We start from the raw sequence: 27,577 nt of genomic DNA, 5'->3' as shown, positions 1-27,577 counted from the left end.
ATCTCTTCCTGTTTGAAGTTCGAGTATTACACTGATTTTTTTCTTCGATCAACAACATCCCGGACATCTCCATTAACCAGAACCTGATCTGGACAAGCGATATAAACTCTGCCTACAAAACTAAGTTAGAACACTGGAAGGCCCTGTATTGAGTAACCCACCACCTGTCCACAAGATACAAGTCAGGAGCATGTTTCGAATATTTTGCCAACAACACTGGGAGCATATATGATCAACATTAAAGTAATCCATCTACCAGCACCTGATTCACCTTCCGCCTAAAGGTAAAGGCAGTGTGCACTATGCAAAAGATGACCAGTGGTGACTGAAAGATTCCTTGGATAGCACCTTCCAAACACCTCAATTTTACTATCAAGAAGACCCTCTCTCAGCTAATAAATCAATATTCCATGTTGAACAACACTTGGAGGAAGCACTGAGGGTGTTAAGGGCACAGAATGTACTCTGGGTGAGCGATTTTTCAGTGTCCACTGCCAGGAATGCTGTGCCAGGAATGCTGTGGCAGCAACACTACAGATCTTGCTGGCCTTGTAGGCTACAACTGCTGGACTGAGTCCACAGCAGGTGGTGAGGGAACTAACGAGAGAAAAATGTACTTGACACCTCATCCTCACCAACCTGCTGGCTGCAGGGGCATCTGTCCATGACAGTATCTGTAAAAGTGACCACAGAACAGTCTTTGTGGAAGCAAAGCACTAACTTCACTTTGAGAATACCCTCTATGTTGTGTGGCAGTATTACCATGATAAATGGGACAGACTTCGAGCAGATTGAGTAACTCCAGACCGAGCATTCAGGAGGTGCTGGGCCATCAACAGCAACAGAGTCGTACTCCAGCACAATCCACAACCTCGTGGCCCAGTGTTAACCCCCATTCTACCAAAATCATCAAGCCAGGAGATCAACCCTGGTACAGTGGAGTGTGCAACAGGGCATGCCAGTAGAAGCATCAGGCATAGCTTAAAAAAAATGAAGTGTCAAACTGGTGAAGCTTCCGACTAGGGCTACTTGCATGCCAAACGGCATAAGCAGCTGATGATAGCCAGATCTAAGTGATCTCATAAATGAGATCAGATTTAAACTCTGCAGTCCAGCCAAATCCAGTTGCGAATGGTGGTGGACAGGTAAACAATACACCCTTCATGAAACCCTGCACATGTGTGCAGAAGATAAGGCTGAAGAATTCACATTGATCTTTAGCCAAAAATATTGAGTGGATAATTGTCCCCAGCCCCTCAGATGCCAGTCTTTACCCAACTCGATTGACTCCATGTGATCAGGAAACAGTTGGAGGTGCTGAATACTGCAAGGGCTTTTAGTCCTGACAACGTTGCTGGAAATAGTACTGACAATTTACTCTGCAAAACTTGTTGCACTTCCAGCTAGGCTGTTCCAGTGCAGCTACAATGCTGGCATCTACCTGACAGTATGTCTCTAAACTTGGCAATCTCCCAAATGCCAGGCAGTATCTCTTCAGAGACAACCTAGCCACTGCCCTTTGACATTCAACAGCATTCCCATCGCTGAATGCCCCACCATAACATTCTGGGAGTTACCATTGACCAGAAATGCAACTGGACTTGCCAGGGGTGTCACCATGGCTCAGTGATTAGCACTGCTGCCTCAGCACCAAGGACCTGGGTTCAGTGCCCTAGGATGACTGTGCAAACTCTGCACATTCTCCGTGTGTCTGCATGGGTTTCCTCCCACAGTCCAAAAAAGATGTGCAGACTAGGTGGATTAGTATTGGGAAATGCAGAGCTGCATGTGTAGTGTGTGTCTGGGTAGAGTAATTTTTGGAGGGTTGTTGTGGACTTGATGGGCCAAATGGCCTGCTTCCACATTAGGGATTTTATATTAAGAGTGGCTATAAAAACAAAATCAGAGGCTGGAAATAATGAAGCAAGTAATTTACCTTTTGACTCCTTAGCCTATACTATCTACATAGCACAAATCAGGACTGTGATGAAGTATCCCCATCTGCCTGGATCTTTGCAGCTCCAACAAGCTTGAACAGCATCCCGGACAAAGCTGCTTACATGATTATCACCTATCACCATGATTATCCATAAACGTCAACTCTCTCCACCACTAATGGATCACTGCAGAAATTTTCCAAAGCTCCTTTAACAGCACCATCCAAACCCATGACCTGTTTCATCCAGAAGGACAAAGGCAGGAGATGTGTGGGAACATCACACCTGCAAGGCATTCATCATGCTGACTTAGGAATATGTAATTGTTCCTCCACTGTCATTGTCTGAAAATCCCCTCCCCAACGACATTGTGGGTCTATCTACAACAGATGGAATGCAAAAAATCAAGAAGGCAGCTCGCCCACCACCACCTCAAGGGCAACTAGAGACAGCTAATAAATGTGGACCAGCTAACAGTGCCCATATCCCACAAGGTAAAGAAAAGGTCATGGGACCATCCCCAGTCCCATTCCTGAGTTAGAACTATTTGACCACTCCTTCAATGTAAATTGGGTCAAAAGCTTGAACGTCCCTCGCTCAAAGCACTAAGAGTACACCTTTTACTATGTGGACTGCTGCATTTCAAGATGGCAGCTCATCACTTTGCTGAGGGCTCTTGTTCAGCTGTGTAGACGTGGTGGTCCAAAGGGCTTGTTTCTATGATGTATGACTGTGACTGTGACTCTGACAGACTCCAAGCAGGAATGACCAATAGATGCTGAGCTTGCCAGCAATACACACATCCCATGAACAGCATTTTCAGGCTATGAGAGTAGATCTAATGTTTTTGATTTTCTGATATTCTACAATATGTAATACTTTGGTTTTGTCTTCAATTCAAGCTATAGTTGGCTTTATTTTAGAAATAGTATGTGGTGACCAAATGTTGATTTTTGTTTCTAACCTTTTATGACAATCAACTAGCCATAGCGTTGTGACTTCTTATGGATCATAGGATTATATTGCTCCAGTAGGTTTTAATAAAAGTATGCTTAAGGTTGTAAATTCTTCAACATTGACCTATTTGTAAATATTTTGAAAAAGCAGTAGCAATTTAAATTATTATCCGATTTCCTTAATCTTGAACTCGAGAAGGAAAATATATTTGAAGAACGGGGATTGTAGGAACTGCCAATGCTGGACAATCTGAGATAACACATTGTGAAGATGGATGAACACAGCGGGCCAAGCAGTAACCGAGGAGCAGCAAAGCTTGACGTTTCGGGTCAGTGGCTAGTAGTGTGCCTCAGGGATCAGTGTTGGGACCGCAATTGTTTATAATTCACATAGAACCCAACTCCAAATCATCTAAGCGTGGTGTATCAAAATTTGCAGACGACTCGAAGATGAGTGGTAGAGCAAAGCGTGCAGAAGACGCTGAAAGTCTGCAGAGGGATATAGATAGTCTAAATGAGTGGGCAAAGATCTGGCAGATGGAGTACAATGTTGATAAGTGTGAGGTCATCCATTTTGGTTGGAATAACAGCAAAATGGACTATGTTTTAAATGGTAAAAAAATTACAGCACGCTGCTGTGCAGAGGGACTTGGGTGCCCTTGTACATGAATTGCTAGAAGTAGGATTGCAAGTACAGCAGGTAATTAAAAAGGCAAATGGAATTTTGTCTGCCATTGCTAGAGGGTTGGAGTTTAAAAACAGGGAGGCTATGCTGAGCTGTATAGGGTCCTAGTGAGGCCACACCTAGAGTACTGTGTGCAGTTTTGGTCTCCTTACTTGGGAAGAGATACACTGGCACTGGAGGGGGTGCAGAGGAGATTCACTCGGTTGATCCCAGAGTTGAGAGGGTTGGAATATGAGGAGAGACCGAGTAAACTGGGATTATACTCACTCGAAATCAGAAGAATGAGGGGAAATCTTATAGAAACATGTAAGATTATGAAGGGATTGATAAAGCAGAGGTAGGGAGGTTGTTTCCACTCACAGGTGAAACTAGGACTAGAGGGCATCGCCTCAAAATAAAGGGAAGCAGATGTAGGACTGAGGTCAGGAGGAACTTCTTCACCCAAAAGGTTATGAATCTGTGAAATTCCCTGCCCAGTGAGGCGGTTGAACCTACTTTGCTGACTGTTTTTAAGGCAAGGCTAGATAAATTTTTGAACAGTAAAGGAATTAAGGGTCATGGTGAGTGAGCGGGTAAGTTGAGCTGAGCCTCAAAAAGATCAGCCATGATCTTATTAAATGGCAGGGCAGGCCAGGCTCAAGGGGCCGGATGGCCCACTCCTGCTCCTAGTTCTTATGTACAGCCCAATGGCTGAGCTCTTGTCTCCAAGGTAGAAAATTGTAGGTGAGAGAGATAGTAGGAACTGCCGATGCTGGAGAATCTGAGATAACACGGTGTGAGGCTGGATGAACACAGCAGGCCAAGCAGCGTCAGAGGAGCAGGAAAGCTTGATGTTTTGGGTCAGGACCCTTCTTCAGAAATGGGGGAGGGGAAGGGGATTCTGAAATAAATAGGGAGATGGGGAGGCGGATAGAAGATGGATAAAGGAGAAGATAGGGACAGAGGAGACAGACAGGTCAAAGATGTGGGGTTAGAGCCAGTGAAGGTGAATGTAGGTGGGGAGTTAGTGGGGGATAGGTCAGTTCAAGGAGGACGGACAGGTCGGGGGGGGCGGGATGAGGTAGTGGGGAGGGACTGGCGGTGGGGCTTGAGGTGGGAGGAATGGTTAGGGAGGCGGGGACTAGCTGGGCTGGTTTTGGCATGTGGTGGAGGGAGGGAAGATTTTGAAGCTTGTGAAATCCACATTGATATCCTTGGGCTGCAGAGTTCCCAAGTGAAATACGAGATGCTATTCCTGCATCTTTCGGGTGGCATCATTGTGGCAATGATCAACGTTCTGATTGTAGTGCTTGTCGCGGTTGGGGCCAAATTTGGAAGGTTTAAATGTAGACTTCAGTCCGTTGGGGATTATCCGGTTCTGTAGGCAGGTACTGTGAGCAACGTTCTGATTGTCACGGTTGGGGTACCTGCGTATGGAACTGGATAATCCCCAACCGACTAAAATCTACATTTAAACCTTCCACATTTGGCCCCAACCATGACGACCGCAACAATCAGAACGTTGATCACATCGGGGAAACCCAATGGAGGCTTGGGGACTGCTTTGCAGAACACTTACGGTCTGTTCGCAACAAACAACTACACCTCCCAGTCGCGAACCATTTCAACTCCACCTCCCACTCCTCAGGCGACATGTCCATCCTGGGCCTCCTGCATTGCCACAATGATGCCACCTGAAAGATGCAGGATCAGCATCTCATATTTTGCTTGGGAACTCTGCAGCCTGATGGTATCAATGTGGATTTCACAAGCTTCAAAATCTCCCCTCCCTTGACCACGTGCCAAAACCTGCTCAGCTAGTCCCCGCCTCCCTAACCATTCCTCCCACCTCAAGCCACACCCCCATCCGCTACCCACTAACCTTATTCCGCCACCCCCTCTCAACCTGTCCGTCCTCCCTGGACTGACCTATCCCCCACTAACTCCCCAACTACATTCACCTTCACTGGCTCTAACCCAGCCTCTTTGACCTATCTGCCTCCTCTCACCCTATCTTCTCCTTTTTCCATCTTCTATCCGCCTCCCCCGTCTCCCTATTTGTTTCAGAATCCCCTTGACCTCCCCCATTTCTGAAGAAGGGTCCCGACCCGAAACGTCAAGCTTTGCTGCTCCTCTGATACAGCTTGGCCTGCTGTGTTCATCCAGCTTCATGCTGTGTTACCCCGACATTTGAAGTACATTGGGGAGCAATTGTGGAATGTTTCGTTTGTTCCATTATCTGTCTGTATCTCTAAACTTCCTACAAGGAAAAGCTTTTTAAGTTTAAGAAAACAGATTGCTATACTTTTTAAATGAACATCTTCACCCTGATATGAACGTTTTGCCTTGGAATTTTCTTAATTTTTAAAATTTCCTTTTTATACCTCATTGTTTTGCTCTTCAAAACTCCTAGTGTTACAATTTACAATTATTTTGCAGACGAATGAAGGGGATAATGATGCTTAAATCAATTGGATTTTAGATTCGCCCAGTACAAAAGGTTTGACAAAAATTCAGCATCCTGGTTAACATTTGTTCTAAGGTTTTTAGTACTTTTGTTTATTGAATATATGCTGTAATGGTGTGTGTAATTTTTAATGTTGTATTTTTAGTGACTTTTTGGTTAATGTGATTTTTAACATGAGCAGAAGGAAAGCGGGAGCTTTATTTTAATGAAATACTGTTTGAGATTTTTTTTGAGAAACTTTCATAGTCTTGAGCTGGTTGAAGTAGTATCTACTAAAATACAGGCTGTTTACATAATTCTCACAGGGGCATCCCTGTGGAAAATATTTGATGTATTATTTGAAGGAAAGTCAGCTGAACAGGACTAATTAATTACAAGATCTCTCTACACTCCTGATATTGAAAATTGCATTAAACCATTGAACATTACTATTGATTTAACAGAATTGACTACTTTTAATTATGTTTTACCTGTAATGTGGTATTAGCATGTTGAGAACTGTATGCTATGTATAATGTGTACAAAAGAATTTCTTAAAGATGTATAAAAATACTGAAAAATAGGTCATATTTAGGAAATTATCAAGTTATTCAAGAAATTTGCCAGTTTTCTCAACTGAAGTGACGTTTGAGAGGAAGTCTCATCTTTGAAATCATAGTTTAATTGAACCACCTCACTCCTTCAGGCTCCAAATACCAACCACAATTAATTACAAATATTGTGCAGGGAAAACGGGGTAGAAACTCTGCAATGTGTTGATCTTTTGGTCAATGATATATAAGACAGTCAAAATCCATGCAAGTGTAATATTCTATGCTGCATCAACAAAATGTCTGATCCCAACTCAAAAAGAACATCCAGAATTGTACCAGTGATATTTCCATTTCCCATACATTTCCCTCTGTGGTATCAAGAAGATTGCCATGTTTAGTTGACTCATCTTTTTGTGGAACTGTCTAATATGTCTAGGATAATGAGACAAATTGCCATTCATATAGGGGCTAGAGCGTGAGCACAATTCACGAACTGCAATCAGTAGAGATAAAATAGTTCCTTGCCTTCTAACTGCTGTGATCAATTTTGGCTCCATACCTAACAGTTTGGGTATATGCTTTTTTTTGTCAATGATATTGCCATGCTCAAAAGCTAGAATTTTGTATTTGATTGGAAAAATGTGTTAATTCTGGTAAGACTGTGTATTTTTATAGATCTCTTGTATACGAATTAATGTATTTGTTTTAGGTAAATGCATAATATTATCCATTGAGCACTTGGTGTTCTCTAAATTGTCTAAATTCTGTGTTTATTAAATAGTTTGCCTTTTTTAAAAAAATCTTAAATTCCGGCTGTTAAGATTTTGAGAAGCCTTTATTTCAAAGGATGTGCATAAGAACAAGGAAAGTAATAAAAATGATAAGGTATTCCCTAGGCTATCATTGAAACAATGATTGCTTAATTGGGAAGGGATGAAGAAATTCCTGTGCTAGCTAATATAACTCACTAATTTTACAGTTGATACATTGATCGTTTTTGTGAAGATAAATCAATTTAGAGCACCCTAAAGAAGAGCTATGTTGGACCTGCAACATGTGCTGTTTCTGCCTCCACAAATATTTCCACACCTTGTGTTTCTCCAACAGGTTTTCATTTCATTGCAGAACATATTGACTTTTGCAGGAATTAGTTGTTGAGTGTTTTACAGAAAAAGGAAAACAAATGGATAATGTTTAAATTGTTACCCAAGAACACAACAGGTAGAAAATTATAGCCATCCAATGAAGTTGCTTTCTTATGAAAAATCTTAAGCCGTTTATACGTGCATAATCCGTTCACTAGCTGCCACTTTAGATACCAATGAGATTGGAGATATGAAATGTGAAGAGCTTACTCTTAGTCTGCTGACAGCCTTGGATTTCTTTGTGTATTAGCTATATGGATTGGACACAAGCATGTCAATGTATATTTAAAAGGCTGAGCTACCCATCCTTGCAATGGAATGAACCAGAAAGCATGGATCTGCTATCGTGCTAAATTTTAGACTTGGAAGAATTAGCATACAGCTAGATTGTGCAACTCTGCTGTAATTCAGTTTTCCACGCAAAGATTTCTTGCACCTTCATCCAAAAGACCTAAGCTGAAATTTGACACCAGAGTTGTAGTAATAGTTATCCCAAAATGCCACCCAGTGCCTTATTATTCAATTTCCTTTCAATTAATATTGATAGTACATCATACCTAAAATAATTTATCAACATTTCACTTAATATATTAGCTACATTTTTTTAATAATACCAAGAGTTGCATTATGCACAGTTCAATCATATGTAGTGAACATATTAGAAGCTTCAGAGGAAAGTAATAGGAATAACTTAAGCTTTTAGTTTTTGGCCTTGAATGCATATGTACTGGTGCACAAACATATTAAAGGGGAAAAAACATCCCCCACAATGAACAATTTTTTAAAGAAAAAAATAAAACAGACAGAAACTGAAATTTAAGAAGTGAATGGTGTATTTACAGTTAACTATTATTATAGCTTTAGTAACCACACTTTTAGTAAAAATAGTAATCTAACTCTATGGTAATTCTTCCAAGTGTAAAATTAAGTCAAATATAATTTAATATGGCATCAGAGTACAATTGTTTGAGGTAAGTGATAACATACAAGTTATTTATCACTCCCAAAAATACCTGTTAGAAAAGGCTTAAGTTGTTATTAGTTAACTTTCTCTAAAGTTTTTGGTAAATCGATGTTTTGGTAGCAAAAACTAATTTGACTATTAAAAATCAGTATTCCACTGTCCACTTATGGAGCCATAAAAGATATGAGAGCGGAATTAAGCCATTCAGCCCATTGAGTTTGCTCCATGATTCAAGCATGACTGAAATCAACCCCTTTTGAACATAGAACATAACAGCGCTGTACAGGCCCTTTGGCCCTCGATGTTGCGCCAACCTGTGAAACTGATCTGAAGCCCATCTAACCTACACTATTTCATTATCATCTATATGTTTATCCAATGTCCATTTAAATGCCCTTAAATCTGGTGAGTCTACTACTGTTGCAGGCAGGGCATTCCACGCCCTTACTATTGTCTGAGTAAAGAACCTACCTCTGACATCTGTCCTATATCTATCACCCCTCAATTTAGAGCTATGTCCCCTCGTGCTAGCCATCACCACCCAAGGAAAAAGGCTCTCATTGTCCACCCTATCTAATCCTCTTATCATCTTGTATGTCTCTATTAAGTCGCCTCTTAACTTTCTTCTCTCCAACGAAAACAGCCTCAAGTCCCTCAGCCATTCCTCATAAGACCTTCCCTCCATATGAGACAATGTCCTGGTAAATCTCCTCTGCACCCTTTCCAATGCTTCCACATCCTTCCGATAATGCGGTGACCAGAACTGTACGCAATACTCCAAGTGTAGCCACACCAGAGTTTTGTATAGCTGCAACATGACCTCATGGCTCAAACTTAATCCTTCTACCAATAAAACCTAACACACCGTACGCCTTCTCTCCAAAAACCTTGATCCCTTTTATCAAGACCTACCTATCTCTGTCTTAAATATACTCAATGACTTGGCCTCTATGGTCTTTTGGAGGAATGAGTTCCACGTTCACCGACCTCTGGTTGAAGAAATTCCTCTTCAGCTCTGTTTTAAAGGGTTGTCCCTTCACTCTAAGACCATGCCCTTGGTTCCTATTGCCTCCAACTAGTAGAAACAACTTCTCCACATCCACTCTCTCCAGGACCTTCAGTATCCTGGAAGTTTCAATGAGACCCTGTCATCTTTCTAAACTCCATTGAGTACAGACTCGGATCCCTCAACTGCTTGTCATTTGACAAACCCTTCATTCCCAAAAGCATTTGTGTGAACCTAGTCAGCAACTCCAAAACCAACACATCTTCCCCAAATATGGGGCCCATAACTGTTCACAATGTTCCAAATGCAGTCTGTCCTGAGCCTTACACAGCCTCAGCAGCACATCTCTAAGCCTTCTCAAAATGAATGCTAACATCACACTTGCCTTCTTAACCACCAACTGAACCTGCATGTTAACCTTAAGAGAATCTAAACTAGAACTTCCAAAGTTCTGGATCTTTAGATTTCTGAAGTCTAACCCATTTAGAAAATGGTGTGCTACTCTATTTTTCCTACCAAGTGTATCACCTTGCACTTTCCCACATTGTATTCTGCCAATTTTTACCCACTCTTCTAGCCTGTTCAAGCCATTCCCACGTTCCTCAACACTACCTGTCACTCCACCTATCTGTGTTATCTGCAGACTTGGCAACAATGCCTTTTATTGTTTGACTATATCAGCCCCTAAATTATTAGGCTCATGACCAAATCTGCCACTATTTAAGCTTAGCCTCCCAGTGGCAAGTCCCTTATCAACTAATCAGACCACAGCCTCTTTGACATTGCTTTATTAAACGAAACAAAAATTGTAAACACCAGAATGATCAAAATCCCTGGTTTTGTGATACTGCTATTGGCGCTGCCCTTCCCTCACTGGGTAAGTCTAGACACATTGACTGTTGGTTTATTTTGTCCCTAAATAAATTGCTTATTGTGGGAAATGGTTTTCCCCCTTGGATCACCATATTTGTGCACCAATATGTGCAGGTGCAAGACTGCCCATGTGGTACCCATTTTAAAAGTGTGCAAACACAGCCATCACGGAGGAAACTTCCCCTATAAACGATATTGCAATCATAGATCAGTAAGTATAGAAGGATACCATTTAGCCCAATAAATCTCAGAGCAATCTAGTTAGTTCCAATCTCTCTTCTTTGTCCCACATACCTGCAATTACTTTCCGGTTTCTTTTCAAAGGCTACTGTCAAACCTGTATCTATCATCCTACCAAGTATTGCCTTTCAAATCGTAACCATTTATTACATTAAGATTTTATTCCCCTAACTGGTTTTTTTGTTAACAAAGTGTGAAGCTGGATGAACACAGCAGGCCTAGGAGCTCGGTCTGCTGTGTTCATCCAGCTTCACAAATTGTTATCTTGGATTCTCCAGCATCTGCAGTCCCCATTATCTCTGGTTCTTTTGTTAGTTGCTTTATGGTAGTTGATCCTTCTACCATTGGAAAAGGATTTGTTTTATTTTCTACCTAACTGCTTCATGATTCTGAATGCCTCTATTTATTTAGCTTCTTCTAGGTTTATCAATGTTTTAGAAAAGAATCACATCCCTGGATCATTCACATTTCTTCTAGTGACTCCAAAGTGTTCAGGAAGAATGCAAGTGTGGTGAACATTGGACAGTACTTAATCAGGACTGGTCTAACGTTTTATTATGTTTGGTATGTAATATGCTAGAAAATAAATATTTTTGAACTGAGTCTAAGTCACATTTTTAGTGAAAATTTTATTTTGGCTATATACACTCCAAAAAAAAATTCTCACTCTGTTGATTACTACCTTGCCATATTTCTGCAACCAGCTCACACCAATTAATCAGAGATAATGGGAACTGCAGATGCTGGAGAATTCCAAGATAATAAAATGTGAGGCTGGATGAACACAGCAGGCCAAGCAGCATCTCAGGAGCACTCCTGAGATGCTGCTTGGCCTGCTGTGTTCATCCAGCCTCACATTTTATTATCACACCAATTAATCCTTTGTATGTCCATTACTTGTTCCCTAATTTCATTAGGTGTTAAGCACCTGTTCAGACTAAAATTGATGAAAACAGATTTCTTTTTTCTTTATAAATAAATCAAGCAACAAATAAAACAAAAACAAAACAAGATAGTGCATGTTATATTTTTCTTTGCACATTAAAGTTCCAAGTGTCCTCTTTCCAATATACTCAACAGTTTCTTAGAGCTTATGCTATTCTTTATAAAATAATCTGATTGGCTGCTGCTATCCCACCCATTTCAATTTGGAGATTTCTTTTCTGTAGCACCTGTTTTAAGCCTTCAGTATCTTTGCTCATTCTTTTTTCATTAACACAATTTGTTCTGTATGTTATCAAATCTATGGTGACTTTTTAACAATGTAACACTGAATGTGTGAATTCTATTTTAGAATTTATCCCAATATTTTTCCTAAAATAAACATGAGCTTTTGCTGCTAAGGTACTTTTTACTACTCTTCTGAACTTGAAATGTTACCCTTTTGGCTGGGAAAGTCGACTCTCTCCTGAGCTGATTACCAGTTTGCATAAGAAACTGAAATAACTCCAAGAGGCTGATATCCCATCACCAAGTCACCCTTCATTTACACATGAACAGTCCTTGATTTTTATTCTGCCTCATTCAGAGTCAGGTACCGGAATGTCAGTATCTCTGACACTCACCCTTATGTCAACCAGGACACTCTGATTAGGGCTGTTAATCTGGTCCAGTCAGTGAAATCCTATTCTGAGGTCCAACTAGCTGATCTAGTTAGAATCACTATAATCCCTCCTGCTTTGAGACTGCCGACATAGGCCAGTCCTTTCTCTTGGAGAGCCTTCTGAAGCATTTTAGCACTTGACATTTTGTTATAGGTTGGCTGTAGCACTCAGGAGCTTGCCTCTTGCTCCAGGATTGTCATGGTAGAATTTCAGTCTTATGGTCGCATAAGCGTCGACTGGCTACCTCTGCATTGTCCTCCTTCTCTGATTGATTGAAGAGAATTAACAATGCTTGATAGAGAGGATGAATCTGTGTGGGTTCTGACAGCATTTCTAAATGTTCTGAGAGGCAGGGCATGTTTTGCTCCTGCACGGCTTGCAAATTTGCAGCTTTCATACAGCTCACATGCTTATTCAGGACCTTCACACCTCCCCAAACTTTATACATCATTGGTCCTGACCATTACTGTTGCCCATTTGGGCCCATTTCTATGATTTTTACACCAAATGTCATTCACATTTTCAAATTGTGATTCTTGATTGGCTGCATCATGTGTCTGGCATTGGCATTCCTGATGCCATTTCAACCCCTGCCAGGCCTGGAGAGTTCATAGAACATAGAACAATACAGAACAGAACAGGTCCTTCAGCCCTCAATGTTGCGCCGACCTGTGAACTAATCTAAGCACACACACACTCACACTCACACTCCACTCACACTCACACTCCACTCACACTCACACTCCACTCACACACTCACACACTCACACACTCACACACTCACACACTCACACACTCACACACTCACACACTCACACACTCACACACTCACACTCACACTCTCTCACACTCTCACACTCTCACACACACTCACACTCTCACACACACACACTCTCACACACACACACTCTCACACACACACACTCTCACACACACACACTCTCACACTCACACACTCTCACACACACACTCTCACACACTCTCTCACACACACTCTCACACACTCACACACTCACACACTCACACACTCACACACTCACACACTCACACACTCACACACTCACACACTCACACACTCTCACACACTCTCACACACTCACACACACTCACACACACTCACACACACTCACACACACTCTCACACACTCTCACACACTCTCACACACTCTCACACACTCTCACACACTCTCACACACTCTCACACACTCTCACACACTCACACACTCACACACACTCTATCCCATCATTATCCATATGCTTATCCAAGGACTGTTTAAATGTCCCTAATGTGGCTGAGTTAACTACATTGGCAGGCAGGGCCTTCCATGCCTTACCACTCTGAGTAAAGAACCTGCCTCTGACATCTGTCTTAAATCTATCACCCCTCAATTTTTTGCTATGCCCCCTTGTACAAGCAGAAGTCGTCATCCTCGGTAAAACACACTCACTGTCCACGCTATCTAATCCTCTGATCTTGTCTCTATTAAATCCCCCTCCTTAGCCGCCTCCTCTCCAATGAGAACAGACCCAAGTCCCTCAGCCTTTCTTCATAAGGCCTGCACTCCAGACCAGGCAACATCCTCATAAATCTCCTCTGCACCTTTTCCAATGTTCCTACATCCTTCCTGTAATGGGGCGACCAGAACTGCACGCAATATTCCAAATGAGGCCGCACTAGCGTTTTGTACAGTTGCAGCATGATGTCTCGACTCCGGAACTCAGTCCCTCTACCAATGAAACCTAACACACCGTAAGCTGCCTTAACAGCACTATCAACCTGGGTGGCAGACTTAATTCAGACTTGATTTGCCTTGGTGTCTTCCACCCATTAGAAACTGCCTGTGCTATCCCTGTAGTTGCATGTGGGATGGTCCTATAATCAAATGAGAATTGTGACGGCTTGGTGTTTAACTCGGCTGCAGGCTGTTTCTTCAGGCCAGCTAGACTATTGAATGATGGCTGATATGGAGCTGTCCTTGTATGTTAAATCTCATTTGACTTTAAGAAATAACCAAATCTCCTGCTGATAAATGATGGCCCGTTATCTATGACCAACACTTCCAGGACACTCTGTTGAAAAAGATGTTGGGAAAAACAGTTTTTCTGTTGTCATCCCAGTATTTGATGAATGGATCCTCTGCACATCCAACTACCTGGGGTGTCTACAATGACTAAGAATGTTGAACCCATGAAAGTGCCTGCAAAGTCGACATGCAACCAAGTCCAGTGTTTACCCAGCCATTCCCATGGATTTGGAGGTGCTGCTGGCGATAACTTGGTTCTTTTTGACACTTGGCACTGCTCCACCAGTGCAGCTATGACTGCATGCAAGCTGGGTCACTAGACATAACTTCTCCCCAACATCTTCATTTGAGACCCCTGGATGGCCCTAGAGAGTCGGTCAGTATTTGACAGTGACCTTTGCTTGGGACAATCACACTTTCTTTCTCAACATAACAATATGCTATCGCGTATCATGAACTCGTCTCTCCAGGCTCAAAAAAGAATTCTGTTATAGTTGTAATGGCTGTTTGGTTTCTGCCATCAACACCATTCTACCAGTTTTGAAAGAACTGGATCTTTCTGCATCCAAAATCTATTATCGACAGACATGACTGTGAACGTGTCCAAAAGTGTTAATATCATTACAGACACTCATACTACCAGTGGTTCCCGCAATGTATCTGCTAATGTGACACAGCTCAGTGTATTCATATTCACTACATTTTGTCCATAAAGGCATTTGTGGAACTTCGTGACTCCAACTATGTCCTCCAATCATGAGGATCATCATGTGCCAACACCTTAGAGGATGATAGCTCGGGCTTGTCTATGCTACCATTTCCAAGGTTGACCCATCTTTAGGAGTTGATACAAAGGTGCTAGGATGGATGGATGCTAGATTATACATCAACTTTCCATAATAATTTACCAGACCAAGAAATGGCCAAAGCTCCTGGTCAGATCTGGAGGATGGGGCACCTTTGAACACCCTCACTTTTTATCTCAAATGGGTGTAACTTGGTGTTGTCAGCTATAACTGAAGTAGGCCACTTGGGGGGGCCTGGAACACCTATTGTTCCGTTAGGTGGATGCCTGCCTTGGAAAAATGCCTTAGAATTATATCCAAGTTCTCTAAAAGTTCCTTATTAGTTTTCGCTGTTATTAGGATGCCATCTAGGTAAATGGTGACCTGAGATAGGCCTTGTAAAATATTTTACATCGTCTGTTGAAAAATTGAACAGGCTGAGGATGTCCCAAATGGCAGTCTCATATTGGTATGTCCCTTGAGCGTATTAACTGTAGTTTAATTCTGGGAATCCTAGTCTAAATGCACTTGTAAGTAAGCATGGCTTATGTCCAGCTTTGTGAAGAACAGCCTCCCACCAGCTTTGCGTTTAAATCTTCTATATGAAGGATTAGGTATTTATCCAGCTGTAAAAAATGATTTGTTTGTTTAAAATCCCCACAGAGGCTAATTGACTTGAAGGGCTTCAAAAATCAGTACAGCTTGCGCTGCCCATCCACAAATCAGACTGGTTTGATTCCTTCAATTTCCAACCTTATTGTCTCTACCTTTGCCCGTAAAGCAAATGACATTGGACAGGCCTTGCAGAATCATGGAATTGCTTCCTGGTCAAGCTGCAAGGTGGTCTTGACTCTTGAGTCTCTAGACCTTCTTAGAAGAATTCCAGGTATTTAAACAGCACTTCATTCAGGCAGTCACTTGCTAATTGAAAAATGTTGAGCCAATCTTGGTGAATCTCCCACAACCAATTTCACCACCTCAAGCTTGGGCCTGAGCCTTTCACTACAATCACTGGTAACTGAACCAGAATCAGAGACCAGAATCCCACTTGTATCTTAAATCTGCAAAGCTTTTCAGCCTACCTGAGGTCTTACACAAAGTTAAGGTCTGAAGTCCAGAGTGAATTTTATTAAAAACTGGCTCAGCAATCTCAAATTGCCATGCTGGTACCGACCTCCATTAGAAGTGGATGACCATTTAACCAGATGTTTATCTTGATTGATCCTGATTTTGATGTTGCTAAGAACTTAACTGTTCCAAACTGGGTGTAGGTGAACTTTCCAGGGTATGAACTCTCATGGATACTGTCCTATGAGTTCTCTTACTCATTTTGGGTCTAGTGGGACACTCTTGCTGTCTCAACTCTGCAAAACTCAGAAACAAGAAGTACAATTTTAACTGTTTGGTCAAGGCTTAACTTTGTTTTGGGGTTTTGCTATGTGCTGACTTTGGTCTGGATATGTCTTGAGTGAGAGTGAGGCAGTGCAATTGCCTGCACTCCAATTGTGTTCCCCAAGCTCAGTCAGACTGACAAGGGCGTCCACTTTCATTGGAATACCCTGTAACTCTTGTGTTCCGCTTGCCACATTTTCCATTGATAAAGCTAGTTTTAGTGCTCATTTGAAGTCCATTTGAACTTCAGCTAGTAGGCAGTTTTGCATAGTTACATAATTATTCCCACATTATCAGACAGTCTGTATGCATCTCATTTAAGGGTTAAATGAAAGTTTGTTTTCTGCCAGTCTTCCTAATCTCGTCAAAAATCCTGATATGGATTCCCCCGGTTCTCCAATTGCTGAGTAAAAGCCATAGTATCTCAGAAATAGTGGAGGCTTGTGGTCAGAATATTCCCTAACTATGTCCATCAATTCTTGAAAGGTTTCAGTATGTAGTTCCTCAGGGAAAGTTAGGCTGCGAATGGCAGATTCACAGGCTGCCAGAAGAATTACTCATTTTTTTCCTTTGCCAGGAAACAATAACAAGTTCTTTCCACATTCTAAGCCAGTCCTCAATGGTAGGTCAAACAAATCCAGCTTTCTTCAGGATCGTAGTGGCCTATTCTTCTATTTCTGGTTGTCTCAATTCTCCACTCACTAAACCCTTTTGGTAAATATTAAACTTTAGTACTTTTGAAAGATGTGTTTTGAGCCATTTGGCCTATATTGATGATCAGAACTGATTTGTCCATTTGTGTAAAGACCATGGATGGAATCTCGGAGGTGTGAGTAACATGGGCTATGGTGGGATGCATAGCAGAAACAGATGGACAGTCCGGTGGGGGACACTCCACATCAGGAGCATCTTGCCCCATCTGTTTTATGCTTTCTAGCTAAATGTTAGGTTATCCACTTTGGTAGCAAAAACAGGAAGGTAGGTTTAATTTGAATGGCAATAGACTGGAAAATAGGTACACCAGCAATAGCAGATTCAGCAGGCAGTGAAGAAGGAAAATAGTATATTAGCTTTTATAGGAGAAGATTCAAATATAGGAGCAAGGACGTCTTGCTGCAAATGTACAGGACTTTGTTGAGAATACATCTGGAGTATTGTGTGCTGTTTTGGTCTCCTTATCTGCAGAAGGGTGCACAGGCTATGGTGGGAGTGTAACAAATGTTTGCCATTGATACTGAGATCACAGGACTGACATATGAAGAGAGAGTGGATCAGATTGGACTATATTCATTACCGTTTAGAATAATGAGGACAGACTGTGGAATCATAAAAACCTATAAGTTTCTAACAGCTCCAGGTAAAAACACGAAGGATCTTCCTGATGACTGGGGAGTCCAAAACCAGGGGCCATGGTCTAAGGATAATGGTGGGCCATTTAGGACTGAGATAGAGAAATTTCTTCCCCTAGAAAGTGATGAGCCTGTCGAATCCTCTGCCACAGAAAGCAATTGAGGCCAAAACGTTGTTTTCAAGAAAAAGATATAGTTCTTAGGGCTACAGTAATCAGATGGCATTGGGAGAAAGCTGGAGCCAAATAGTGAGATGGATGATCAGCCATGATTGTATTGTGTGGGGAGCCACGGTCAAAGGGCCGAATGGTCTGCTCCTGTTCTTGTCTACATTTCGATAAATATGATAAGTTGCTGGGTGTGCTTCAGCAGTAAATTGCTAATTCTTGCCTGCTAAAAGCCCTGTTAACAACCTAACTTGCCTGTTATTTTTCCAAATGCACCAGACAAGCTATCCAGCAAGAAAACACGCATGGAAATTCGAGGGGATACCTGGAGAATTCAGCTCACTATTTTTGCTGAATGACCTCCATGTTGGACACTGGTCACTAAAAGCCCAGGTCTATGGGTACCAGCCATACCCATTCAAAGACCATGGTTTTGCATCCAATATGTGCCAGCCTGTAAGAACCCTTGAGGCACATTTTTCATGTACATGATGATGCTTTGCACTTGAAGGCTGCACCGGCAATTAGCTGTGAAAGATTGCAGCAAAGACACTTTGCAACTAGGCACTTGCACCCAGTTCATGGACTGGACCAGGCCGTATTTTCGCTCTCTAGTTGGCTATCATTGTGTATGATTGTAGCTGGACTCTCACATCACCCCTGCTATGCATTGTCTTTCCTTGCCTTTTTGCATTTTACTCCTTCAGCCAGATAGACAAGGCTCACATTACTTTTGTCTTGCTTTGGCATTTAGCACAAGCACACAGGCAGGAAAGTTGTCATGGTTATCAGCAAGCCCCAGTCAACGCAAAAGAAATAGCCTTCAGTAAGTGGATGCTGGCGTAATAAGTCAAGGGCAGCATCTGATGCATATCCATCAGGGATGAACACAGTTAGCCACTTGATGTTCAAAATCAGGATCCTGTCCACGTAAGGTTTGAGGAGCCTAATGTTGGGCAGCCCACCCATAGAATTTTCGACTTTCTATGCGATAAGATATTGTTTCTCACCTGAAATGGGAGCGAGAAAGCAATTCATATTAAGGGAAATGAAAGCAAGAGCAGGTGGGGAGGTATCCCAAGTGAGTGAATAAGCAGCAAAGATGACATGGAGGGTTGGGATGGGTGCAGTGAGTGAAGGAAAATGTAGGCAATAGTGGGAGTAGAAGAGCATGAGGTTGGTGGGAGTTGGGTTTATTAGCAGAGACAGAATGAATGTGATATATCGGAGAGAAGATGCTGGGACTTCGGGCTGCAAGTGGAGAATGTCATCTGCATCTTTGGTGTGCTGTGCATCCCTCTCAATGACTGCCTCAGTCTAGGCTGACACGTTCTGTGACCTAGTCTGCTGATCTTGGAGACCCTGCTGCTCTGCCTGTGCACCACTATGTTCAACAGAACCTTTTTAGACCCCTGTTCACAAAACGGTCAATGATTTCTCCCTCCCTGCCTTGAAGAGAGCAAATATCAGAAACCATGCAGGACAGTTCCACATTGACTGCACTTGTCCAGGTGTACAACATGCTTTTAAGCCAAATTCTGGTAAAGGGTCACTGGAATCAAAATGTTAGGTATTTTTCAACAGATGCAGCTAGAATGTGTTTCTCCAGCACTCTGATTTTGATTCAGATTTCCAGCATCCTCTGTTCTTTGTGTTTACGCTATCTAGTTTAACTCTAATGACTGCCTTTCCTTCTCTTCTCACGTTCTATTCCCTGACTCTCCGTCTGTGGCTGTTGGTCGCTGTCCTTCGCTTTGCCCCTGTTGGCCACTGTAAATCATTCCACTTCCTGACCCTCTAATTCACAGCATCAGCTAACTCCTTGACTTTCCCTCTTGAGGCCAACCCTCTGGTTCATGGCTTTTCATGCTACCTAACCACCCCAACTGCTGTATACCTTTTACACTGTACCTGCTGCTTCTCGCTTCTTCCACTCGCTGTTTCCCTTTCCAAAACCATCTCTGTACACTTTGGAGATGGGTAGCGAGAAACGTAAAGAGCAATTTTAGCATGAGAGAAGTTAGCCACAAACCGGAAAGCACAGCTCCACGTTAAACAGATATGAACAGGCTTTGAAAATAAAACTTCCCATTCTAATTGTGAGATGCACCCCATTAACTGACTGGTGCTAAAACAGAACCACTTATTTGAAACTTGCTATATTCCTTCTTGTCTCTTTACACCTCTTATTTACTTTTTAAACTTTTCTGCATGTCTTACATTCAGTCTGGTTTTCCCCTTGTAATAATGTACTAACGTCGATTGTAGTCAATCTTTTTGCTTTATTTTCTCTTACTTTAAAACTCCATCACTAAGGGAGCTGTGGCTTTCGTTGTTGTCCCTTCCCAGTTATGGTGAAATACCTTGTCAGTAGCTAAAACACACATCACAATAATCCAAGCTATCTCGCCCTGAAATAGGAAGAAATCAGTAACTCTTTTATACAAAATGGACAAATCAAACAGAGTTGTATTTTTGAGATATATAAATTCAGTATTTGATTACAGTTAAATACATGTGCTCAGGTGGAACTAGAATCCCAACTGAGATGCAGGTCAGTTCCTACACTTTCTGCTACTGACCTGCTACCTCCGAGCCAGGGCTCTCTCCCTTATTTATGGGCTATCTATGAGCAAAAGTCCTAAGATGCTGCTTGGCCTGTGTTTATCCAGCCCCACACTTTATTATCTTGTCTTCCAGACTTTGTCCTTCAAGATTAAGTCCCAAGGAGAGATTTAATTTTAATTTTGTACCAGATTTTTGAGTTTGGGAAGTTATAGTGCCTCTTTCCTGCAGCCTTTGGAGTAGAGTTTCTTTGCAGCCTATCCTGTTCAGCCAGATCTCAGTTGACCTTAAACTGGCTATGGACAGCTGTATTTTATAGAAATAAAATTGAATGGAACAGCTGCCCTCTGGTGTAAGACATACGGAAGTATAATATTTGCAAGTTTGATATCTGGCTGAAACTTTGCCCAGAAGCTTTGTGTGAGACTCACTTAGTCAGCCTTGCCGAATAAACATCACCATTCCTCTCAAGTTGAACAAGCAGGTTTAATTTTTTTGTGTACTTGTGCTTGCAACTTCCTATATGGCTTTGCAATGTATCTGTACATGATTGCTAGAAACCATCAAGTTTCTGAAACCTTTGAGTCATGAAGTTATTCATTTATTCTAATCTGTCATGTCGCATAAAATATAACTTGTGTTTTAGGTTTCCGTAGATTAGTTTTGTGCAGTTCGCAGTTCTCTTTGCTAGATAATGCATTGATTTTTATGGATAAATGTTCTCCTGATAGTTGTGACTCAATCTTGTTTTCTGTTAACCCCAGATGTATAAGTAACACAGCAAGGTTGCTGCTGCTTGTAAATCTTCTTGATCTTACATTTAGTCATGTAAACTTTGCCTCCAGTATGTCTATTGTACTCAATTTACTGCCAAAATTGTTTAGATCTACAGATAGCCATGAGGCAAATGATCAATTAATCAATTTTTGAAGGAGTTGAGGCAGCACTGGTTGCTTTGATCACCTTAAATCTTTTAGTATATTTGCTGTTTAGTTGAATCTTAGTTGATGTGTTGAAATGTCAAGAGTTTGTACGTTTTTGCTTTCTTTCTGTTCTGTTGTGTATGATATAAAGTTGCTTTCAAAGAACCAATGATTGATTCATGTCAAAATTAAACATTTTGGTAACAAGCAAACAGGGCCATGGGAAAAGAGAATTCCTCTGCTTCAGTTGCACCACATCTTTCCCAATTTATCACCATTCAAGTCCTAATCCGCTTTCCTGTTTTTGTTACCAAAGTGGATAGTCTCTTGTTTATCCATATTGTATGTTATCTGTTGTGCATTTGCCCACTAGCCTGATTTGTCCGAATCACTTTGAAATGTCTCTGTTCTCCTTGCAGCTCACCCTCCCATTCAGCTTTGTGTCATATGCAAAATTTGGAGAGATAGGTGAGGGAACTAAATGCTATCTCATTAATGTACATTGTGAAGGGCTGGGACCCAAGCACTGCGATCCCTGTGGTACCTGGCTAGTCAATGGCTGCCATTAAGAAAAAGACCCATTCATTCCTAGTCCATTTCATGTCTGACAGCTAGTTCTTTCTATCATGTAACACTACACTGAATCTCATAATCTTTAACTTTACATTCTAATCTCTTATGTGGGATCTTACCAAATGCCTTCTGAAAGTCCAAGTAAACCACACTCAGTGGCTCCCTCTAATCATCTCTGTTGATTGCATCCTTAAAAAATTCCAGTAGATTTGTTGAGTATGATTTTTCTTCCGCAAATCTGTGACCCTGTCCGATCCTGTCATTGTTTTCAGTGCTCTGCTATTAAATATTTTGCAATGAACTCTAGCATTTTCCCAGCTATTGATATCAGGCTAACGGTCTATCATTGTCTGTATTCTGTCCAGCTCTTTTTAAAATATTGGGATTACAGTAACTATCTTCCAATCCATGGGAACTTTTCCAGAGCCTTTAGACTACCAATGCATTGTGTTTCTAGGACCACTTCCTCAAGTGCTCAGTGATATAGATTACTGAATCCTATGGTATTTATTGGCCTTTAATTCCATCAATATCCTCAACACAATTTCCCTCTTCATGCTAGTTTCTTCAGTTCATCCCCTTCTATAGACCTGATCTTCCTCCTCTTGTAAAGACAGAAGCAAATTTTCCTCATTATAACATCCACCATTTCTGATTGTAAGGACCCGCATTTGTCTTGATGAATCTTAATGGGTCATTTAAAATTGGTTTGTATGTTACCTGCAATCTTATTCTTCTCTATTTTCCCTTCTTAAGCAATCCCTTTATCTTCCTTTGCTGAAATGTAAACTGCTCCCAGTCCTCCGAGTTAGCTATTATTTTACCCTTTCCTTGGATCGAATCCTGCCTATTGTTAGTTATGGTCAGCCACCTTTTTCTATTTTAATTTTCTGGGCATGAATGAACAATTAATGCAGTTAATCTGTGTGTTCTCTAAATGTTTGCTACCTCTTCCATTTTCAGCCCTTTAATTAACATTCTCCAATTTATTATAGCCAGCTCACTGCCCATACCGTTGTAGTTTCCTTCATTTCAATTCAGGACCCTAGTCTCCGAATCTACTGCGTCATTTTGCGTCTCGATGAAGAATTCTATCATATTATGGCTGCTCTTCCCCAAGGGATCTTGCACAGCCTGATTTGCCAATTATTGGTTTTTCATTACACCGTACCAAGTAAAGGACTGCCTATCCTTGTTTCAGTTGCTCAGTGTATTGATCCAGAAAATCATCTGTATGCATCCAGAATTCCTCCTCGACAATATTGTTACAGATTTGATTTGACTAATTTATATATAGGTTAAAGTCACCCACATTTTCAGCTACACCATTATTCCTTGCATCTCTAATTTCCTGTTCAGTGCCTTTCCCGATGTTACCACTGCAGTTTGGGTGTCTGTACTCAACTCCTACTTTACACGCAATTTATTTCTTGTATAGTCATGCTTATGTAGGGAAATAGCGTCCAATAGTTTATAAAGGAAAGTTGATCTTTCTTTTGAGGTGAAAAGTACCTCTACAGTAATTGAAGTCCTCTCACGAAGCATAAGAACATGATTGTGCAAACACCGAGATCATCATGAAAAAGCAGAGTGGTTGCCTGAACTGTCCATTTTTTTTTTACAGCTGCTTATAATTCCTTGACGAATTCTTTATGTGGCTTGTAATGGTCACATAACTGTTTCTGCTGTAATCCCCACTTCTATCGATTAAAATGTGCATTTTTACACTCTGATATTTTGCACAACTGGCATTCTTTTTAAATTATCCTCCTATAACTCTGAACACCATTATTTAACATTCTGCACTGGAATTGTTATTTCCTTTCTGGTTACAATAACTGGTTCAGAAAGAGCTGGTGCATTGATAAATGCACCTGTACGCAATCAGACTATGTGGTATTTAAGAATACAATTGTTGATATAGTTTATTACTATATTGAGGTTATTCATTTTCTTCAACCTTATGCTGATTAGATGTCTTCCTTTACACAATGCAACTTGCAGAAAATACTGGGCAGCAGTATGATTATAAGCCGGAAACTTGAAGAATATTGAAAAGGGGAAAAATTTAATTTCAGAATCTAATAGCCTAGTTTTGTTTTTATTTAACAAGGTTGCTGTGATAGATTACTTTATTTTTCATGCTGACAAGTCAAATTAAACATTTATCATGTCCAGGCCTCGTTACCAATATTACATGGGATCCACCCCTGTTTGGAACACAATGTGTTCGCAAGTCTTGAAGATTTGTAGCTCAGGTTGAGGTTCTGGGTGTGAGTTTGCTCGCTGAGCTGGAAGGTTCGTTTTCAGACGTTTCATCACCATTCTAGGTAACATCAGTGAGCCTCCGACGAAGCACTGGTGTTATGTCCCGCTTTCTGTTTATCTGGTTAGGTTTCCTTGGATTGGTGATGCCATTTCCTGCGTTGGTGATGTCATTTCCTGTTCTTTTTCTCGGGGGGTGGTAGATTGATTTGGAGCCAATCTACCACCCCCCGAGAAAAAGAACAGGAAATGACATCACCAACGCAGGAAATGGCATCACCAATCCAAGGAAACCTAACCAGACAAACTGAAAGCGGGACATAACACCAGTGCTTCGTCGGAGGCTCACTGATGATGTTACCTAGAATGGTGATGAAATGTCTGAAAACGAACCTTCCAGCTCAGCGAGCAAACTCACACCCAGAACACAGTGTTTTCAGGCTGCCTTCACCTCTCGTGTTAACATTTCACAACTAGCAACTTTGGAAGGTAGTTTATGAATAAATTCTGTGCTCTCTGCAAATCTGTAAACCACAAACTGGCAAATTGGATATGGCTACTTTTCCCCCTTGGGACTGTCCATATTCTAATGCATAACTTATTCCGTACAGTTTTAATGTGTTTTTCTTATTTGAAAGACAATTGGTTAGTTTCTGAATCTGCGCTAAAATATTTTCGCATACTGGAGCTTCTGTGGCATGGAAATTCAATAATACGATTATAACTTGTATCTACTTAGCAAATGTATAATTTACTGAGAGAATGTAGGAAAGCTGACCTTTATATTAATCCATAATTGGAAGACAAGACAAATGTGGCTTTGTGAAGCTGATATTTAGTTGCATTTGATTGGGGTAAATATGGTAAGCTTTGAATCCTTTCCCAGGTCCTGTAGGCAACATTCAGATAACTTTCAATTACATTAATAATTAACTTATGCTGTGTAGCAGATGGTGATACTTCCATTCTCAAGTCATTGAGACGTCTTTCTATCGATACGTAGAATTATTGAAAGGAAAATTTACAATTTGTTTCGTGCAAGAGAGGTTTCGATTTAGATGCCTTAGAAAACAGAAACTGAATTGTTGCCTGATCAGATATTATACGTTTTTATTTCCCATATGTGGGGTCATACGCAAATGCATTCACTTTGAAACGGAATTACATCTTTCCAGTGAAGTATAGAATCAAAACGATTTACCACTTGTCATTTACATGCAACGATATTGTAGAAATGGTATTGTGAATTGTAAGCAGAATGTAATTTTTCCATTACTGTCATTTATTGTGAAGTGCCAATTAATGCATCTTCTTTGAAGTAGACTTTGCCATGAATTTATTTATGAAAACAGTTATTTAGCAAGTGGGATGGAAGACCTATTATCTGTACTTCAACTGTTTGTATTCCCTGGATTTGGCAAGATTTTCTCTTTACCAAGTCTCTGCAGAGCTCCCAAATTTTCTATTGTGTTACATGTTGCCTATGAAAAGGATTGTTATTTCAATTGTGTTTGCCTTAAGTGTGTCTGATTCGTCCGTTATTGGTTGGTTGATTGAATTTGAGGATCATAAATAACCACAAACATACTTCTTCAAATAATCCAAACAAAATTTGCATACTAGTACCATATTGTAGTATGTAAAGATGTTGTTTAGTTCTAAATTATATTGACTTAAGACTGGTGGATATCTTGGGGTAGAAACTCATACAAGTGCAATACTGTACTGTCACTTCTAATTTAACTTTAACTCTTCTGTTCTTAGGTTACAGCAACTTCTACACCATCAGCCAATCTAGTAAAGGTTCGGGAGGTTGCAAGCTGGCTGTTGGAAATGAACCAAGAATTTCTGTCTGGGTGCAGCAAGAGGCGTCGAGCTGGAGGATCCCTCAGAGGTAATCCGTCATTGAGTCATGGGGAGGAGGAAATGAACAGAGTTGTGGAAGAGCAAGAGGGTCATTGTGCAAGGTTTGCTGATGGCAATGGGGCTGAGGCAAGCAGCAGCAATAGTGACGAGGCCCAAGTTGCTAAAGCAGAGGAGGAAGAAAACAACAACCAAATCACAGCAGAGGCCAAGGAAGAAAGCAAAGCGGAGGAACAAGAAGATGGTGAAGAGGAAATGGACCAAGACAGTGATGATTTTGAACAATCTGATGATAGTAGAGAAGACGATAGCACAAATGGAAATGATGTAACCGATCAGAATTATAATATTGATGTTGCCATCGAACAACCACTGCCTGTGTTAACTAAGAATCAGGTAAGTGAGAATTTGTTATTGATCATCAAAGCTGAACTGAACTCTCATCAAATGCCTTACAATTAGTTGTATTTATTGTATAATGCAATTTTTAAAAATTGGTTATGATTCAATCTTGTAAGCACGTGTAGTGGTAGAATAGCAATTATATTTGAGGAAGTAAGGATCATCTTAGTGATATTATGTTTAGGTCACAGGGCTCACCATCTTTTTAAGCTAAGAAGCTTTTTAAAAAGGAAATGCTTGAAGTAAAAACTCTTGGGAGTATGAAGTGGGGAAAATCAAAGGATCAAGACATAAAACTACCTAAAGGGAAAAGGTTGTTTTTGAGAATCACTAAAATGTAATGCAATTATTTTAAACTGTGAAAAGTCACTTGCTAACTTATTTCGAATGCTCATAGGCGTGGCCACAGATATGACTGCATTTTGTGTAATTTCAATCTTGGAAATAGACAGACAAATAATTTTGTTTCATAGTTGAATCTTGGTGCTAGCCAAATTTTAAAGTTGCCTTTGGCTTGATCGGTGTTTTCCTGGGCAATCTTAATTCTACATTATCTTTCACTTCCTGGTAGATCTGTTTAGGCAATGGTTTCAGGTTTTGTCAAGTAATTGCAGTGAAGTTTGAATATGTTGAATTTTAAAATTTTGTATTCATTAAGATGCCATTGCAGTTAAACCAGATTTTGGATTAATTGATTAATACACTGATGGCATGAACTGTCAAAAGTTTTCCTTTAGTTTCTGGGGTGGATTGAATTAGACATGTGGGTAAGAAAGCACATGTTCCCTAAAATGCTGCTGAATTTTTTTTCCCAAACGCTGTTGTAAAATAGCCCAATTGGAGGAGAAACATTGGTGGCTAAATGTCATCATATCATTAC

General features: G+C 40.9%; 1 protein-coding gene across 6 annotated transcripts in view; it reads left to right on the top strand.

The window, feature by feature from the left end:
- fbxw7 (F-box and WD repeat domain containing 7) overlaps positions 1-27,577 on the top strand; it is a 327,970-nt gene that overhangs the window by 128,666 nt on the left and 171,727 nt on the right. For all 6 annotated transcript variants that reach the window (XM_059645310.1, XM_059645305.1, XM_059645295.1 and 3 more), the window contains one exon: positions 26,197-26,691. In XM_059645310.1, the coding sequence (XP_059501293.1) occupies positions 26,266-26,691 (426 nt within the window). In that variant the 5' untranslated portion in view covers positions 26,197-26,265. The remainder of the gene's footprint in view (positions 1-26,196; positions 26,692-27,577) is intronic.

This window comes from Stegostoma tigrinum, chromosome 1 (assembly GCF_030684315.1).
Source record: "Stegostoma tigrinum isolate sSteTig4 chromosome 1, sSteTig4.hap1, whole genome shotgun sequence".
Classification (NCBI taxonomy): domain Eukaryota; kingdom Metazoa; phylum Chordata; class Chondrichthyes; order Orectolobiformes; family Stegostomatidae; genus Stegostoma; species Stegostoma tigrinum.
Note: the sequence above shows the minus strand (reverse complement) of the source record. Positions and strands in the feature narration are given on the sequence as shown.